This window comes from Pteropus vampyrus, unplaced genomic scaffold (assembly GCF_000151845.1).
Source record: "Pteropus vampyrus isolate Shadow unplaced genomic scaffold, Pvam_2.0 Scaffold139, whole genome shotgun sequence".
Lineage (NCBI taxonomy): Eukaryota > Metazoa > Chordata > Mammalia > Chiroptera > Pteropodidae > Pteropus > Pteropus vampyrus.
In genome coordinates, this window is record NW_011888920.1 from 3906589 (window position 1) to 3926866 (window position 20278).

General features: G+C 32.0%; 1 protein-coding gene across 2 annotated transcripts in view; it reads right to left on the bottom strand.

Moving 5' to 3' along the window:
• The window catches only part of ALKBH8 (alkB homolog 8, tRNA methyltransferase), a 77811-nt gene that overhangs the window by 31109 nt on the left and 26424 nt on the right, over window positions 1–20278 (bottom strand). For both annotated transcript variants that reach the window (XM_023535373.1, XM_011368135.2), the window contains exons 2-7: window positions 17290–17425; window positions 13740–13977; window positions 11465–11596; window positions 10705–10800; window positions 9273–9377; window positions 7951–8021 (exon numbers count right to left, since the gene is read on the bottom strand). In XM_023535373.1, the coding sequence (XP_023391141.1) occupies window positions 7951–8021; window positions 9273–9377; window positions 10705–10800; window positions 11465–11596; window positions 13740–13977; window positions 17290–17425 (778 nt within the window). The remainder of the gene's footprint in view (window positions 1–7950; window positions 8022–9272; window positions 9378–10704; window positions 10801–11464; window positions 11597–13739; window positions 13978–17289; window positions 17426–20278) is intronic.

The following is a 20278-nucleotide window of genomic DNA, read 5'->3' on the forward strand; positions in this document are numbered from 1 at the left end:
ATTCTTTGTCTGAAAGATTAATCTAAAATTTAGAACTGATTCTATACAGATTTAGTATTTCTTAGAACTGATTCTATACAGATTTAGTATTTCAACATTTTCTAAGTCAATGGGTCAAATCCCAGTTAAATATCAAAACTGCCTGTGAGCTTTTTATAAATGTAGAAAACCAGCCTTCATCTCAGACATTCTAAATCAGAGTAAACCATAGTACCTGCTCTAGATAAAGACAGCCTAAGCAGGGAGAACAGAAATGAACAAAAGTGACCTCAAATATTCAAATATCAGATACAGGCTAAAAAGCAAAGATGCTTATCATGTTCGAAGACATAAATGCTAAGCTTGAGAATTTCATCAGAGAACTAGAAATGATATTTTTAAAAATACACTGTAAATCTGAAGAAAAACCAAACATATATCCGAAAACAGAAAAACAGCATGACTGAAATCAGACCATTGATGAATGGGTTTAACAGCAAATCAGACATGGCGGAAAAAAAGAATTACTGACAGAAGAGACTATTTGGTGTAAAGCATAGAGAGACAAAATATAGAAAATACAGAAGAGAGGGTAAGTGAAACAAAGAAACATAGAGAAAAAGTAGATGAAGAAAGAGAATGGGACAGAGGCAAAATCTAGAGACAATAGCTGAGAGTTTTCAAAAATTCATGGAAAAAAAACAATCCACAGATTCAAGAAATCCAATAAATCCTAAGCAGAATAAGCAAGCCCATCAAAATAAGCAAAATAATCAGACATATCAAAATAAAACTATAGAAAACAATAATTTATTTTTTAAATCTTAAAAGGAGCCAGAGATATAAACAAAGGTCCCTTCAAGGGTAATAAGAGCAATGATATAAGCCCGAAGAAAGTAAATTAAATCTCCAGTATGCTGAAAGAAAATAACTGCCAACCTCAAATTTTATACTCAGTGAAAATATACCTAAAAAAGAAGTTGTAAAATAAAGACAGTTGCAGAACAAAAATAAAATGGAGTTAGCCAATAGCAGACCTAGACTAAGAGAATTTATATGTTGAACATTATACAAAAGCAAAATGATCCAAGATGAAAGGTGTGAGAGAAAAGAAAGAATAAAAAGCAAAGAAAATGGTAAACAAGTCTAAATGAACATTGACTATATAAATCAAAGAAATGCCTTTAAAAATTAAGAGAATTCAAATATACAATAATAGTAACATATAAATTAGAAGGGAGTAATTGAGTTAAAATGCTCTAAAGTTCTTATACTGTCCAACAAGAAAGAAAAGATACCAATTAAGCTTAGACTTTGAATGAATCTCAAATAATTTTGTTGAGTGAAAGAAGCCACATAGCAAAGAGTATGTACTATATGATTCCTGTATAAAAATTCTAGAAAATATTAAGTAATCTAAAGTGTTGAGGCACACAGAGAGATGAGAAAATCTTTGGGGATGATGGATATATTCATTGTCTTCAGTGTGAGGAAGCTTTTACATGAGAGTATATATAAGTATGTGTGGTTTACTGTATGACAATTACACCTCTAGAATGCTGTTTTTTAAAAGAAAATATTGTGGTATGCAGTTAAAACAGTACTTGAGAGCAAAATCCATAATCTTCAAAATACATGTCAAGAATATTTCCTAGGTTCTAAATTAATCAATTAGTAGACAATCAATTGGTAGACAAGAACAGGAAACCAAGGAAGAGTAAAAGTTTGTTTTGTTTTATGGAAGAATAGTAGTGGGGGATAAATAGCTGAAAACAAAAAATAATGAGTTTTGATTTAGAAAAGATAAAATGTCTTTTAGAGAGTTGAATATTCAGGTACAAAATCTGAGGAGAAAAAAATCAAAGCTTGAGGTATTTTTTATTTCCCACATTGCCTGAGACAATGCTAGTCACATAATAAAAGTTCTTTTAACACATCCATTTAACCAATCAATATGTTCCATTTCTTCTATAATGCATATTCAGGCCCCGAATGTTTGTTGATAGTGCCTCTCCAACATGTTCATGCACTTCCATTCTCACCAGTTGACCTTTATGCTTAACAAGTCAATTATGTATGTTACCAAACCTCTTTGTGGAGCTACACTTGATTTACAATTATTTAATTCAATGAAATATTATGTAAAACAATGAAAACTGAGTAAGACAGGTTTTTTTCTATATAAATTAAGTTGAATGTTGTTGAAAGACTCAATAAAAGTGAACAAATTAATAAACTGTTGTAACAGATGTGATTCAATAATAAAATCTTAGAAATAAAAACATCAAAACACTCAGATGCTTTTATAGATGTCTTTAAGTTTCACTGCAAAGAAATGGAAACTGGAAAGACTAGGCAGACAGTGGACTCTAACAGAAAGAAAGGCCCTACAATGCTATACAAGTGAAACTAATACAAAATAATATTGAATGACAACTCCAGTTGAAAAATAAAAATGAAAAAGAAAAAGACCCTACATCAAAATATTGGTGAAGGAATTTATATGTAAGTTAAAATAAAATGTCTGAAATGTGTATGTATGTATCTTTAATTACTATTCCACAATTTAAGTGACTTTTCAATTAACAACCAACCACCAGTACCAACTACATCTCCTAAATGGGCTTCCATTGTAGTCTTCTACACTCAACTGATAAATTTCATTCTAGTTTTGTAATATAGCTAGAATGATATAACGTTGTTATCGTGATACAAAGTAAATGCACACATTCTAACTGAAAAGAGAGAAGAATCAGTACTCTGAAGGCTCCAAATAAAGCAAAATGTTCTATTTTATGATGTCACACTGTGAAACAGACACTGTTGGCAGAATGCTGGCTGAAATAGGTTAATCTCTGTGCCGTTACCTTACTGTAGGGATATGAATAATGGAGATCTTACTCCATATAAGGGAGATAAGGAGTACACTTTAAGAACTGTCAGTAAAATCCCATTTGCTTAATTTATACAAAAGGGAATTTTAGCTTCCAAGAGATATTGAAAGATGAGAAAATTACACAAAAATAAGAGATCTTCAGAATATTAGTTAGTAAATGCTGAAAAGTGAAAACAGAATTCAATGTACAAAAATGAACATAATCAAATAAGGTAGAATATTTATTTCCAGCCTACAAATCAGCAGACCTAGTTGTCCACAGAAGTTTTAAATGTTAGAGATACATTAGATAAAAAGAAAAAATTAAGATCTGGCCCAATGCCATGTTGATTGTATAATGATGCAACTAAATACTCTCTTTCCACATCTACATCAATATACGCAGCCATACAGAAGTAACCATGGCTATGGATACAAAGCACATACACACAAACGAATGCAGAAGAAATACACGCCCACTAAGGATGGCAGATCATTATCCTTTTAATGTTAAGGGCATGACTGAGACATTGGAAAATATCTCAAATAAGCTATAAAGAATGAGAGAAGGGAGAATGGAGCTACACAGCAGAGATAATCTGTTAGATAGAACAAAAATGTAAATATTCTGAGGACTCTCAGATAAGAATAAAGTCTGGAGCCAGGAATCAAGACAAAAATAGGAAAAAGAAACTGTTTGGCTTCTGAGGCTATAAATGTTGGTTATATGTGCAAATTTTGAAGGCTGAATCTGAGGCTGGAGATGAGGTCCACATGCCCACGGTCCAGATTGTATTTGTTGCTTTAAGCTCTATAAAGAAAATATCTTTTTTCCCCCAGTTTGTGAAGATCGGAAAATAATGAAACATTTGTCCATTAAAGCAACAAACTCCTAAAAGAGAAGTACCCTGTGAGTCATTCTCGACAAACAGAAGTGATGAGAATTGCTGAGGCATCACAGCATCTCTGGAGCAAACTATACAGAGAGCAGGCTGGAAAAAAACCAGAGAAGCTATAAAATCATTAAGCTGGCAGCACAGAAATTAAGCAGCTCGAGTCATTTCACACACAAAAAATTTGTATTCAAAATTCTATTTGAGGAGATCAAGCTGGACTCAATAACTACTGGCTGAAAACATGAGTCTGGAGAGAGAATAGGTGATATAATGAACAATACAGCCCTCTAAGAGGCATTCAACAGACAGAATCTTCATTAACCAAATACCTAATTACCTAGGCCAATCAGGTGAAAAAATCATCATAAATATTTACTGATGAACTAACTTCTTATAAAATTAGTTCTTGCCCAAATACGTCTCTGTTCAATACCAGCAGCTATCTCTATCCACTGCAGTAACCCCTTCCGTCAGTCTTTCAGTGAATCTTGGTGCTATAAATATTAGCCGATATAATGCAAATACAAAACAAATTGAAATCATAATTCTTGGAAAAGATAGAAGACCTGAAGCTGGTAAAAGGAATGTCATAAAACAACTTAAATCACATGCAAAGCCATTTAACATTTGAAGACCTGGCGGAGTGAGGACTTTTACAACTGAAGAAAATATAATAAAACAATGATACACGATTGGTGCTTCAAACTGAAATAATCTGGATTATCAAAGGATTAAGAGAGACTCTTAAAAAATCTAATAAAGGCTTTGATAATTTTTTGGGGGGGAAGGCTCTTTGTAATCAAGTTATAAAAGTTAACTAAAAGAATTTTTATCATGCTACCATATTTGTATCAAAAAAACAATGCCAGAACAAAGGTAATATGACTCATTCTTTGTTCTAAAAATTACTGTATATTTGAAATACGATCTAAATGTTGCTAAATAAAAAATTTAACTATCTTCATAATTTTTAGCTTATTTTTCCAGATAAGTCTTAATTGAAAAAAGTTTTTTTCTTGTTTACAATAAAAGTTTTGTTCTGGTTTTATAGATGCACATTAAATGGTCATTGTCATCCTTAGATAAACAAGTCTTATGGTTACTTGCTGAACTGATTATTTGTCCAGTAACATTACTAGTTCATTATCACAAGGAGTTTTATATCAAGGGTATATTTCAAAACGTGCACAGGCAACAAAGACAGGCTGTTATTTTACAGCAGCACAAACCTATCAGAGAAAGAGTACTTAAGAGCAAAAATCTATTTGACTTTACAGGGTGTATATTATTCTCACATGTCCTAATGTATCCTATTCCTTGTTGGATATTTCTCTAAGCTAGTCCTTAGGTAGGGGAGCAGTGAGCTTTGGAGATGGAAAGAACCTGGTTCCATGATGAAATCACTGAGCTAAACCAACAAAACTTCTGGAACTAGCCTTCCTTAAAACATCTCGTTATATGAGCCATTAACTTGTTTTTGTTGTATAATCATTTTTAAGTGGGTTTTCTGGTGTTATTTGCAGCTAAAAGCATCCTAACGTATACATATCATATAACATGTGTACATGTACCTATAATATTTTTTTGGAGGCACAAAAGCATAATAGAAAATTAAAATCCAGTTATATAGGCAAAATTAATAAATTTGAGAAATTCTGGTTCACTATGAAATGTACAGTATTTTTTAGGTGAACTATAAGAGTTTTAAGAATACTCTCAAGTAATCATAAAAACAGAACATTCAAATAAGATTTATATAAAAGTTAAGAATACCACATGGGAACAACTTAAGAGTTAGGAGGTCTTATAAATTTTCTGTGAAAGGGAAGAAAGTAAAGAGTTAAAGATAACTTCAAGGATTTTAGCCAAGGAGAAACAAACAAAATAAACACTAATAATAAACCAAAACAAAGGTGCCACTGACAAATATTACAATGAAATAGAAGCTGGAGTCGACACTATAATAAATTTCTTAAAACAATTAGGCTATCAACAATGAGTAAATAAAGAAAAAGGGACAAAAGTATGGCACCCAGACTCTAGATCTGGGACAAGGGGCTAAGAGAGAATTCAAGTAATGACAGAGCACCAAAAACAAAACAGAAGAGCACAGGGTGCAAAAGTGGATAAATGCAAGAAGAAAAGATGAAAGCCATCTTTCTGGCAACTACTTGAATCCTATTACAAGGCCATGAGAACATGAGTTTCCCTTTGATATAGAAGTGAAGCTTTCAAATAAGGAGTCCAAGAAGCAGCACACCTTAATAAGCCTGCCAAGAGGTATTATTATAAGTATGGATTGCTCTGAGTTTGAAAAACATTTTGACATTCATTAATTTGTTTTATTCCCATAACAATCCTAGAGCCTGCCAAGAGGTATTATTAATCCCATTTACAGATGGAATAAAGTACACCAAATATCCCAGACTGTTTTAAATAGTATAAGAAATTTAAATGTTTAATAAATATTTTTTAAAAATTTACTAAGATTCGCTTCCTCTCAAAAGTTATCTTCCACAAGAAAACCTACTGTTCTTGTCATAACTAATAGTATACATGCTTTCTTGTTATTACTAAGATGGCTTTAACCAAAAACTCCCTCACTCAAATTGGCAGCTAAAAATGATATGCCTCTAGAGACACCAAATGGAGATAATGATTACAGCAAATTCTCAGTTCAACTAAAGAGCAAGTTTCCCCTTCTTTACAACTTTTAATTAAAAACTACATAATGACCTTGTGGGGTGTGAGAGGAACATTTAGTTCCCATTCTTCATATTTCCCTAGAAGGGGAGGAATATATGTAAAAGTGAAAGTATAGACTGAACACACTTCACTTTTCTCCGCTCCCTAATTTCCAACTCCCCAGAAGAGAAGGCATGCCTTGGTTGACTGGTTAGTCTGAAGCCACGCTTGCTTGGCTGAGCCCTTTCCTCTCTATCAGATCCAGCTGGTTTGCAGAATCTAGTATGTGCTCCTTCATGTCCTATGTTATAGGAGCAGCCTCTGACTCTGTGAGGGAGGTTTCTAGTTGCCTGGCTGTGTCAGTGAAAAGGATGGTATGCCTCTCTAATTCAAAGGTGAAGTATTAACAAGTCTACTTGGCTACAGATCTAAAGCATGTCCTTCCATGTCTTCTCAGTAGTTAAGTTGACATTCAGATCTCCATTTATCTTTTGTCTCATTTCTCAATTGGTGAAACCGTTGGCAGGAAAAGGCAAAGATGTTCTTTACTGGCTCCCTAAAGCTACAAGCCAGGATAAGAGGTAAAATGAAAATAAACCAGACAGAGTAGAGTTTTTTCTTTTTCCTTCCCATACTCATTATTTTTGAAAGTACTTAATAAGAATGTAGTTAATAAAATGGTTTTGTCTTATCAAAAAAATAGCACTACGCTCTAGTTACAATATCAACATGATCACCATGAGCTCAGCAAAAATTAAAAAGCCAAAGCAATGAACACCTACTGATGGGAATTACACATATACAAAAAAATACTAGTAAATAGTGTTTGCCTCTAGGAACAAGAGCAGATTTTGAAGCAACCTATAGTTATATTAGATGACCTCATATTTTAAGATTCTTCTTGATTTAAAATCCTGATTTCTATCTAAAAGTCTATCTGTACTTTGCATGCATCATTTTAAATCATGCTTTGGATACCTTCTTTGGCAGTTCAAGTAAAGTGTAGCTATGAAACAAGTCAATGAATTAACACGAACCTCATTCCTCATCAGTAAAAAAGAAGACATTATCCTCTACTGCTCAAAGTTTTTGAAAGGATTGAATCAAGTAATGTATGAGAAAAATTTTAATCAAAATTCTAGACATGTACATTCAGTTTCCTTTTTCTATAGCCTGCAGCTACTTACCTTTTGCCACAAGATGGCAATGCTGCTTCAGTAAGTTATTGCACCAAGGGAAGACTGGATTTAAACTTCTAAAAGTAAAATGTGTAAAAAATTAAATTACAGGGCTCTTCCTGGCATCTGATGAGCTTATAGATAAAACTTTTGACACCTAAAAGAAGAGGCTATGATAATTTCACATTCTGTAAGAAATAAAAGTGCTAATGGTGCCTTTACTTTTCATTTTAAAATCTTAATTGATCTGAATTTACAAATGTAGGAAAACCTAAAAAAGGGTATTGTATAAGGTAAGGCATTTGCTAAAAACTAATAAAAATGTCTAAACATTTACCTCTGACCCCAAACTGAGAGAAATGATCTCATCTTCAAAAGCAGAATGTGTGTCAATATGAGCAGGAATTCCTGAGATGGAAGATAGGAAAACACATTACTTCATTTTTCCTGTTAATAGCTTTAAAACAACTCTAAATATAGTCTTACACTGTTATGGTGAAAATAACTGCTGACAATCAGTAATGTACTATAATTTTAGTTACAAGGAACCATTTAGGGTAAATGTGAATAAGTAAATAAACTAAATCTACACTAAAATATCTTAACTTCATGTTAAAGTGTCATTGTGACTCGATTCTAAAATCAAGACTTGAGAGTTAACGAGGACATTTACTCAATCCCAGTCCAAGAGGAAGATGTGAAAAATAAATAACAATATCATTTTTCCCCTTAAACACAGGATTCCCAAGTACTTGCAGAATAAAAGCAATAGCCAGTTGTGAAGACTAAGCACATAAATAATTAATATATGGTTTCCTTAATCTATGGTATGGAGCATCTCAAGTAAAAGAAACTTTGCTACATGATGAGAGTATATAAAGCCTGTAAGATATAGTCTCTGTCCTCAAGGAGCTTACAGACCAATGAAAAGATTGATTGGTAAATAAGCAATCATAATACACTGTAATAAATGGAGGGTAAACAACAACCCACAACTCCTGCCATTAATAAAACTCAAGATCACTTAATTACTACAAATATCGATAAAGATACTAACAAGTGCAAAATTTCAATAACCTAATTTTTCACTAACATATCATCTTAGAATTGCCTTCCACTCTCAACAGAGGAGAAAGAAGACCAAGATCATCCAACCAACTAGCCTTTTGTCTTTGTACAAGCATACCTCTATTCCAGACCACCACAATAAAGCAAACATCACAATAAAGTGAATTGTAAGCTTTTGGCTGGTAGAGGGCTTTGCCTTCAATTTGTAAAAAACACAGCATCTATGACATACAATAAAGTGAAGCACAATAAAACAAAGTAGGCCTGCATCTGTAAATTATTTGGTTTCTTCCATTCTATGTCTCCTATGTTTTTAAAGCAATCTTCCCTTCTACACTTCTAAATAGAACACTGGGAGGCAAGCAACAACAACAAAAAAAAATCACAAATAGCAATTGCAACAGTCTGTTTACACTTTGAGATGCAAGTTTCTTAAGAGATTGACAGAGATTTGCAAAGGATTAAAGTCAACATAGGTAACATAAGCAAATTATTTTAAGAGTTAGTTTGAGCTAAAAAATACTATATCTTTGATATTAGAGAGTTATATAATCTACTTGTGACTAGAATTTTAAAAGAAGAAATACTCACCATGCCCAGGTTCATACTGGTTTACAGTCAACTGATCAGGTTTATGTCTAATGAAACCTTCCTTCAACCATTTCTCTAAAATGCTATCACAAATGTCAGGAAGACCTGAAGTCAGTAATCATAAAGGTGAAATATATTACTTTGCATGTTTTACTCAAGAATAAAAAAAAGTCACTGGTAAAAATCACACACCTTTTAATTTAGTAATCAGATCCAGATATAACAATAAACCCATAAGCAAAGCAAAATGAAAAGAAAACCTTAAGAATCTTTTAAAGTTTACTACATAGATTTTATCAAATAAAACATCCAAAATAACAATTTTGGCATTTTGTAAAACAAGAATAAACTTATAACATTTACTATAAGATATACTGGAAATCAACCTGACCACTTTCTTATTTTAAATGATTCAATTTATTTTAAATTATTTCTCTTTAAAAAAAACTTTTGTAAGTGGAACTTAATTTTATTAGAATCATAAATGTTATTTCGTGAGGGAAAACACCCTTAAATAAAACCAAAGTCGTAAAAATATATATAAATTAAACTCCAACAAAGAATTCTACCAAAGGATTAATATCCATATTATATAGTAAATTCTTATTAATAAATTAGACAACCCATTAGAAAAAAGTGGTAAAGGATGTGAAAAAGAATTTACAGAAAAGGAAATACAAATGGCCAGCCTCACAAGTAATCATGTAATTATAGAGTTAAAGGTTTTACAATATCACATGTTGGTTGGGGTGGGGTGAGGAAGTGTACACTCGCTGAGAATATGCTAGTACAGCTGTTTTAGGGGGCAATTTGTCAGTACCTATTAACATTCTTAAATGAAAATAACTTTAACACAATTCTAATTTAGTAATCTCTCTTTAGAAACTCTTGGTGCATAAAGAGGCATGTACAAAGATATTCACTGCAGCACTACCTATAAAAGCTAAAAACTACAAATAACCAGTGTCTATCCAAAGGGAACTAACTGAATAAGCTATTATTGTCATTCAATTAAATGAAAAACCATATAAGATCTCTAAGACATATTATAAAGGGAAAAGAACAATTTGGAGTGACACATGTAATATATGAACATACAACTTATAACATAAATATAATACAACGTTAACTATATACTTTTATAGGTATCTATATTTGGAATGCAAACTCATTTTTTAAAGAATCAAAATAATATATACTAAACTGTTAGTATGGAAGTAAGGATAGTATATAAGAGGAACTTCAGCGTTACCTGTATATATGAATTTTTTAACAGAAAACTGCACTATTTAGCTAATTAAAATGTTTTCAATTTAATCAACTGTTTCGAAAATTTACCTACATATGACAATGAAACACCATTGACTATGATATATTTTTAATATTTATTAAATCTTTTTTTCTGAACCAGCATTTATTAACAATTACTTACCCCCAGGTAATGGTTTATCTTTATCTACATTGTTGTTCTCATAGTGGAATTCATAACCAAAATGCTTTACTCTTCTGTGTTTTAAGGACTTTTGAACTGCATGAAGAGAAAAAAGTGAACTATTTGGGTAAAAAAAAAAATTCATTCTCTCATGTTTCAAAATCAACATTATGAGTAAGGATTACTTTAGTAATAGTAACTTTTGTTAACTGCTAAATTACTGTCTTTAATATAATTCACCATTCTTCATATATCTGCTGTTCTTTTAAATCTAAAACTATAACAAATACATAAAAGAGTTTTACCCAATCGATCTGAAAAAGATAAACATGTACACAGCCACTCATAAGACCACTAATGATCTGGAAAGAATCAGAGTAACTATTTTGCAAATATCTCCAGGAAGCTCTTACTATATAATGGTATGGCTGCGTACTGCTGATTCCTCATAGGAAATTTGCCATAAGGAGGAGAGAATCAAACAGATAATATATGTAAAAGAGTTTATAAATGTTAGGTCTACAAATGTTAGCTAATAAATATTAATCAGTTTGGAGTCTAAAATTAATAGCTATATAAATGTTATTTATTATTAATGCTACAAAGAATTGTTGGTATGACATCCTAACACTGCATCCAGGCTATTTTCAGTAATTTTGAGAAAATATCATAGGTTTAATAAACCAAATGAAGAGAAAAAAATAAGGATCTGTACATTTTGTAGAAAGTTTTAAATACCAATTTTAAAGGTTTTACTTACAATTTTGAAGGTCTGTATCTTCTGTCCAGTTAACACTTTCCAAAAGCATTTTCTCATCCTCAGAAGAAATAATTTCTTCTACTACTATGAGGCCTGGAGGTAAGGCTTGAAGATCCAACTCTTTCCATCGTGCTGTGGGAAACCAAATTAAAAGCTACATGTAAAACTTAAAGCTCCTATATACAAACAATTCTGTCCAATAGCCATTTATTGGTTAATAAAACTCCCAATCCTCATTTTAAGAAATAAGAATGCTAAACGGCACAAGACACATTAAAAGTGCAAAAATAAAGATCAAGATAAAAATTACAGTACATTTTATCTACTGCAATTACCAACAGCAAATAGAATAGTATTTACTTAAATATTGTGTTCAAACATGATTAAACCATTTTTTAAAGCTAAGAAATAAGGTTTCTCATAATGTCTACAGTATGCTCCTCCATAAACAAGACTGATTGACTATAAATACCGAATACAAAAATCTAAATGTTCATTTTTGCCTTTAGGTTCTTGATACTAGCTATAGTCAAATAATAGAAAAATGTAAAATGACATAAAAAAATAAAAATATCATTGTATAAAAAATTATTTAGCATATATTAAAATAATTTAAGAGCCCATGTCCTTCAAAGTTTTAGATAAGTACAGCTCTAGAAGGAAAAGAAAAAATAATTTATGATTAAAGAGAATAGTATAATTAACATTTACTATTAGAAATCTGATTATTCATTGTACAGACATAATTTCTAAAGCTGTTCTGAATAGTTTTCATCTTCAAATGATTTAATGTAAAAATTCAGAAAAATAATAAAAATTCAAAGAAATAATAAAAAATAATAAAAATAAAAATATCTGCTAGATTTCATATTTTAATATTTCAAAAATATAGTGAATTATCTGATATTTGCCAAGTGCTTACTTATGTCAAGCATATTATTTATTCAAATAATATAAGGAAAACTTTGGGAAGAATTTCTTAAAGACAGGTAATTTGTAGTATAAATAATTCATATTTAGTTTTCTAAATATATGTATCTATTAAAAATTAAAAATTGTTACTCAGTGGTTATCTGGTAGTAGATATCAAAGCACTATCAAAACATTTGTGATGTAGTTCTATCATCTATTCATTCTATTCTTTCATTTCTATTAAAAATGATTTCCAAAATTATAAATGTGGTTGCAACAGTCTTAGAAGTACATGTAGATCTAATGTAGGTTTCAAATAAAGAACACTCCGAAATTCACTTTGTGCAATTTTTGAAAGAATGTTTAATATACTGAAAGGGGAAAAGCCCAAGGACAGTATTTTCTGACTAAAACTTAATCTTAAACCATTCAATTATCAAAAACTGATCACAAATACATAATATATGGAGATAATATACTTTTTATAATCTATAAAGCTTAAATCAGATTTAAAATACATCTAAGCACTGAAAATTACAAAATATATCTAAAATATATCTTTAAAAGTCTTTAAAAGTTTCCTTTGAGTCTTATTTTATAAAAACATATACTTAATAAGATTATACTCACCTATCCATCCACATGTTTAAAAAAAACTCTCCACTTGCCTAAATAGGTAGCAAATGATTATACTAGAAGATCAGATATCTAAATCAAAGTTCATCTCAATACATCTCATTTCCACAAGACAGCGGTATTTCTGTAAATCACTCTATAAAGCTTTTATTTAAATTAATTTAAATAAAACTAAATTGAAAAATCAGTTCAATCACAATTGTGTTGCACAGCACAGATATGAACATATTATCATTTCCATCATCACAGAAAATTCTACTGGACAGCACCACTATAAAGCTTTACGGATCTTTGGTGGCTGAAGGTGTTCGTCCATAAATATGAAGGCTTGGCACATAATCATTTAGATCACAAGTAATTCTTAAGCAATTAGTTCCAGGCTTCTGGATAGACCATGTAAAGCAAACTGGTAATCTGAATCCTTCAACATTAAATTATGAAAAACACAATTAGGCAGCACGTCTCCAAAATAAGTAACATACATAATAAACATATTGTTAGGTTAGTGCAACCAACTCCTTAAATGCAGGCTATGTCTAATTCACCTTCCTTCAATTACTACTATGCCTGGCACAAACTACATGTTTAAATAATATTAAAAGAAAAGAAGCTGCTTAATTGATGTTCCATTTTGTTTCACAATAACTGAACCTCTCAACTTAGATACAAAAAGAAAACCCAAACAAAAGCAAAAACTGGTTTTTAAAAGATACCCATATGATAATACCTTTTTCCACAAAATTCAAGTACAGAATTATCTTTTGTCCTACATCATCCACTATTTCTTTTCCATTGAGAGTAACATAGGCTTTCTTGGATTCTTCTGGAGTTTCGTATCTTACAAATGAGTAGGGCTTATTAGGTGGCATTAAGAGAGCATCCACCCGTCCGAATTTCTCTAAAACTGGGAGCAGCTGGTTCCTACTCATACCATTACCCAAACCACCATTGGCAACAACCAGGATCTTAAAAAAAAAATAAAGAAAAGAACATGAATAATTGATATCAGCCTGTTTATTTTTAAAGATTTTAAAATAAGATTATTTTAAAATAAGATTTCTACGAAGGTGTAATTAAGGAAAAAAGGTTTCCTTATGGTTATTATTTGGTTTTCTAATTTCATACCAAGTATATAAATTAATTTACTAAATATTTGGAAATTAAAAAGTACTATGTTGTAAATAATACTGTTTAAAAAGCCTTTTCGGTAAAATATTCATTTAATGACCTATATACAAATTAAAAGATAACTTTTTGCTGTTCTTAAATATAAATTTAACACAATGAAAGAGAAAGAGGAGGAAGAGAGGAGAAGGAACAGGAGTTAGGTACTACTACTTGCTTTTGCAGGATACTGTGCTATATGCTTTTATCTACTAATCCTCATTAACAAAATTTTCACAATTTTACCAAGTAGGCAATATTAGCCCTACTTCATCGAAGAAAAAACTGAAGATCAGAAAAATTAGGTTAAGGTAGTGATTAGGAAAAGCTGGGTTTCAAACCTATTTATGTCAGTTTCCAGAATTCAGTTTTGCTATGACCATTATACAATGTTTACTAAAAACTAAAAGTAAAGGTGGTGGCTTAAAAATAAAATAAAATGAACAATTACAGATTATATTGAATATAAAATAGGAAAATTTTACTATGTCTAAGTAATTCTATCATTTTCTGATTAAAATTTTTTTCCTTTTTAAGTTTCATGCTTACTTCCTGTCATTTGCAGTCCTGTGCTAAACTTTATTTAAAGGATGGGGGGGGGGCAGGGGGAGTCCTCCTGGCCTAGTGCCCTTATAGTCTTTGTACTTAAAAAACATTCTACATGGTGTTAAGATCTTTAATTTTTGATCCATGCCTCTTAAAAGCTTTATAACATAAGTAAACCACTGATGGCCTACTTGCATCAGTTCATCATTTATATCAGGTATTGAAAAACTTTTTAAAAAGATCAGATAGTGAATATTTTACGCTTCACAGATCATATAAGTCTCTGTCACATGGTCTTATTTTTATTTAACAACCTTTAAAAATGTAAAACTCACTCTTAGCTCACAAGTTGGATTTAACCTGAGGACAGTAGTTTCCCAACCCCTGATTTACACTAGAGATTAGAACATAATGGATTAGTTTCATATACACAAAAAGGGAATATCCAGAATCTTGTTTTAAAAGAATATAATAGAATTGTTTAAAATTAAATAAGAAATGTAAAGCTCTGTTCTTTCATGGGACAGCAGGTACTTTATATGTATGCAAGCACACATATAAATACTATATGTATACAATATAATACTATAAAAAATGGTACAAAATTTAGCCTCAGATTGCTTGCCCTGAACCTCATTCAGTGAGGTTTATAAATAAAACTAAGAAAATAATTTCATTATATGCAGGCGTAGTTACAAAAACATTTCCATATTCCCAAATCTAAGGAACTGCAAAGATTTTGTGAACAGCAAGGTTTCACTGCCATATCTAGGAACTGAGGAAGATGGTGAGGTGTGACGTCAGGAATATTAGTGATCCACAAGATTCTAAGTGATTCGTAGGCAATTCTAAAGGCAAACTACATAAAAACAAGTTCAGTGGGGGTTGGAAGGGAGGAATTTACTTCGCATTATATGTGAGTTATACAATATAATTAAATGCAATAATTGCTTTATTTATAATTTTTCAGCCAAGCAATTTTCACAATATGAAGTAGAGAATTTAGAATTTTTTTGTTATCTTCAGTCCTGACAATTTCAGGATCACTGCTCTAGGAAAACCTCACAGTGGCTATAAATTTCCCAAAAAGCACCTATATTTATAACACGAGGTGAAAAGAACATCTGTTCTCCCCCGGATAGATAAATACAATTGGAGGTCCTTCTGTAATTCTATTCTTTTCCTTTAAAAATATTGTGGGGATAAAATATCAAACCTAAATAAGGTGACATCTTAGAAGCCACAAAGGTGAGATTAAAGCTTCTAGAGATCTGACAGAAACAACAGATCCAACCAGAAATAAGCTTCAGAGGCAGCAAACAAACTTAGCCTATTTATTTCTTACCACTTTCTTCATGATCCTATAAGGAAAAGAAAGCAAATTACACTTGGGAAGAGATAAGAGTAGGGTATGTCAGTTTAATCTTCTGAATGCCACACAGCCTCAGTGGCTCTTAGCAGAAAGTATGTGTAGGCATATTAACCCTAATTTATTCCAATCTTTTTCTAGGGATTTGGTTCAAATTCTTTGAAGTTATTAACATTTAACAAAATCTAAGTATGGGTCTTTTATCTGCTAAACCTCTCCCAAAAGACTGCTCATTCCTAAACTGTGATGCAGCACAGAAGCCAGCAGAAGCGTGATATAAGGGAAAAGTATTGGTCTGAAAGTCAAGACACCTAAATTTTAATTCCAGCTTCACCTTCTCAATTGTTTGTCTTTGGTCCTGGGTTAGATGATGGCTAAGCTGCCTTTCTACTCATATTCTATATCTTTAGAACCAGAAAAGAAGGGAGGGAAGAAGGGAGGGAGGAAAGAAGGGAGGAAAGAAGGGAAGAAGTCACATGGTATTTTAATGACTAGTAAGTACTGTCATATACATGTTCTCTTTAGAATCTAACAATTCAATGGGATTTTTAAAATGTGCAATACTACAAATGAAGAAAGCTGAGGTCAAAGGATACTGCTCATGTTCAAATAGGTGGAGAATCTAAAAGTTAAAGTTTTTCTGATTCATAGCCCAGGAAGTCTCAAAGTGCCCTGTATATGAATTATTTCCATAAGATAAAGAAAAGGCTTTATAAATAAGGTCTAATAGAAACTGTTTTATAGCATATAATCAAAACACTTTATAACATAGATGAAGTTAGGAAGAAAAGAAGGAAGACTGAATTAGGATATAAAAGATTTAGCTTTTAGTTTCAGCCACCTTGTATCAATGGATGTATTACAACCTCTCAGAACCTTAGTTTTCTCACCTGATAAGTATTTTTAGATAACTGAATATAAGTATGCTTTGTAAACTGTAAACAGTGTACAGTGTTATTGTTATTTAAACATACCCACAACTGCCTCTAATTCAACCAACACAACCAATGGAAATTCAAACTACAATAGGCTATGTCCCAAAACAGAAAGTAAGCAAGTCCTAACATATGTTGTTTTACACAGATGTAGCACATGACTAAACAATTACAGCCTTCTTTCCTGAGAAATTATTTAAAAAATTGATTATAACACATTAACATGGCAATACATGTACATTCGAATAATAGTTTTAGGTCACCTGAGTGGCATAGGATACTGTTTCAATGCCTTCATGTCTCAGTAAAGTATGCCTGGCTTTAATCTGTTTTCTTAAGAACTTCTTCTCAGTTTTATTGAGCTTGTAATTACTTTGTTGGCTGCTCTCCATGGCAATACTGAAAAAAAAAAGTGGAAAATGTCAACCTTGAGAGTGCTAAAGAGACAGTTATAATGATGCAATAGTTTATAAATATTTTTATGTGACAATTTTTAAATGCTCATTTTACTTTTAACAACCAAGAGAAGTGAGAACAAACATATCAATGGACAATAAAGAAATATTTAAAAGATAACAAAGAAGCAAGAACATCTAATAGCATCTCTTGGGGTTCTACATAATGTTCTAATGCTCTGGCTCTATTAAGTGAGCAATTCTACCCATAGGTGATACGGCATTTATGAAGTTCTAGGTAAAATGTGCCACAAATTTCAAAAACGTGTTAGGAAAGAAAAAAAAGAAATAAAACAAAAAGTTCACAGAAAAACATAAAGTTCAAAACCCAAAAGTAAGGCATATATTGTATATGTATGTGTGTGTGTGTGTGTGTGTGTGTGTGTGCGTGTTTGTATGTGTGTAAATTAAAATGCAAAGACAAGCAAGGAAATGATAAACAAAGTTCAGGAGAGAAGTTATTTCTGGGAGGGAAGAGAGCAATGTGATATGAAAGGTACACATAAAGTCATCAAAGGTATTTCTTAGGCAAATGATGTTTTAGGTTTTGCTTTATTATTTTTTAAGCTGTACATGTTATGTATTTTTATATCTATAATTCTGAAAATCATAATTAAAAGAACCCCATAGAACTGTTTTCATTTTATTGAAATATGTCGATCAGCAAGTAGTTACTGAGTGCTTTCCAACAGAGGCCTTCGCACTATCCATTTCAGCACCCTACATCATGCTTTATTACAATAATCTATTTTACTTTGTTCACAGAATTTGACACAGTTTATTATGATTCGTTTATTAGTTTAATTCTCCAATCAAGATGGAAATTCCAAGAACAGGAATGCCAGCACACAGTATGTGCTCAATAAAACTTTGTGGAAAGGCTAAACAAAGGATAATGGATGAATACACACATACTTATGTATAATCTCAGCACTCTGCAGCATACAACTATAATACATAGTTTATACTTTCAACAAATTTATAAGTTATTTGAAGAAAACAGACAAACACCGAATGATGAAAGAATATGACACATCTTTATGTAATTGTTAATGGTACAGTCTTCAGGTGTGACATGAACTAGAGACAAAAAAATGTGATCGATATTAACTGGAAAAGTTTGGGAAAACTACAAAACAGAAGGGGATTTGAACTGAGTACTGAAGGACCAGAAAAAAAGAAAGTCAAATAAAAGGTAGGGTATCCAGTAAGTCAATAAAGAGGAGAATCTAAAATCAGAAACAGATGTGTCTGGCGAAGACAGTAAGAGGGAGGCGGCATAATTTTTCAGAGCAGAGAATACTGGCTGATCGCCCCTATCTCACTCTTCACCTGCTTGAAAGTCTTCCAATTTAGCGAATGAAATAAACTTAATTTAAAAAAAGTTATATACAAAGCAGCTTATAACAAGTAAAAATTCTTTATATATAGAAGAAAAATGCTGAGTCTACTGAAAGAACTATCACACAGGAAACATGTAATATGAGGTAAGGCCAATAACACAGGCTGGCTGGACAGCACAGTAGGGAAGTGAGAGGCAAGAAGAAATGCTAGCCTGATCTAGGGTAGAGGCTGTAGGAAGAAAGAAAATAGGGAGAAAGGGGGAGGGCAAAAGTAAAGTTCGCATACAATTAACAGGTCTTGATGACTACTCAGATGTGAGAGAGAATAGCTTACTAAGAGTACAGAGCCTAAGTAACTGAGAGACTAGTGATATCATATCAAACTGTAAAGTAAGAAGGTCAGGAAAAACTGCTCAGTGAGGGCGGTAATGAGTCAGATTTAGAATATAATATATTTGAGGTACTGGTGAGATACACAGTTGCAATGTCTGGTGGGCAGGTGACAATATAAAGCTGCTAAAAGGAGAGGGAATGAGGTTAGAAAGCTTTAGGAGTCATCATTAGACAGAAATAGTTGAATAGATATTTTTACCCTTGCACTAATTATAGTTGTTTGCTCTAATATGTGTCTGCTTCCACTGTACTATGAGTTATTTGAATACAGGGATTAAATTGTATTATTTTGTTTGTTTCCCCAGAGCCTCCTTCGATGCTGAGACAGTCTAACGGTGTTTAGGGGTCCAGGTTCTAGGTTCAAATATCAGCTCTATCACTTACACAGCTAATCCTGTGTTAGTTAATTACTTATTTCTGTGCTTAGGTTTCTTCACCTGTAAAACAGGAATAATAGTGCCTATTCTTGGCACATAACTCCATCCAAACGCTGGACTAAAAAATTTGACCAAACTCTAGCACGGCTTCTAGCAGCATAAAGCCATGTCCCTAGAATGAGTCCAACTACCCGTTAAAATGCCTGCCTGAGAAAACGCAACATGCTGCCAAGAAATTTTACTATTTGTTCTAGAAACACCTGACAATAGGCCCCTAACCTTTCTTAGAGCATTTACTAAAAAGGGTTTACAACTGTAAATATGTACTCAGAAGTGTCTCTCTCACGGACCTGAGAGCCATGTAATTCAGGAAGTACAGGACCTCCATCTCTCAGTCTCTGTGGCAAGGCAGAATCCAAACTTTGAAAACTGCAAGTAGTAAACAGTTGGCCTAGTTGCATTTGCACTGACCAACCTTTTCTAAGTTTCACTTCTCTAACTCTGCTGAGCTCCCTGCTTTATAAACGCCCCCCATTCTACATTTATTTATTTATTTATTTATTTATTTATTTATTATGGTGACATTGGTATTCAATGGGATTTTTAAAATGTGCAATACTACAAATGAAGAAAGCTGAGGTCAAAGGATACTGCTCATGTTCAAATAGGTGGAGAATCTAAAAG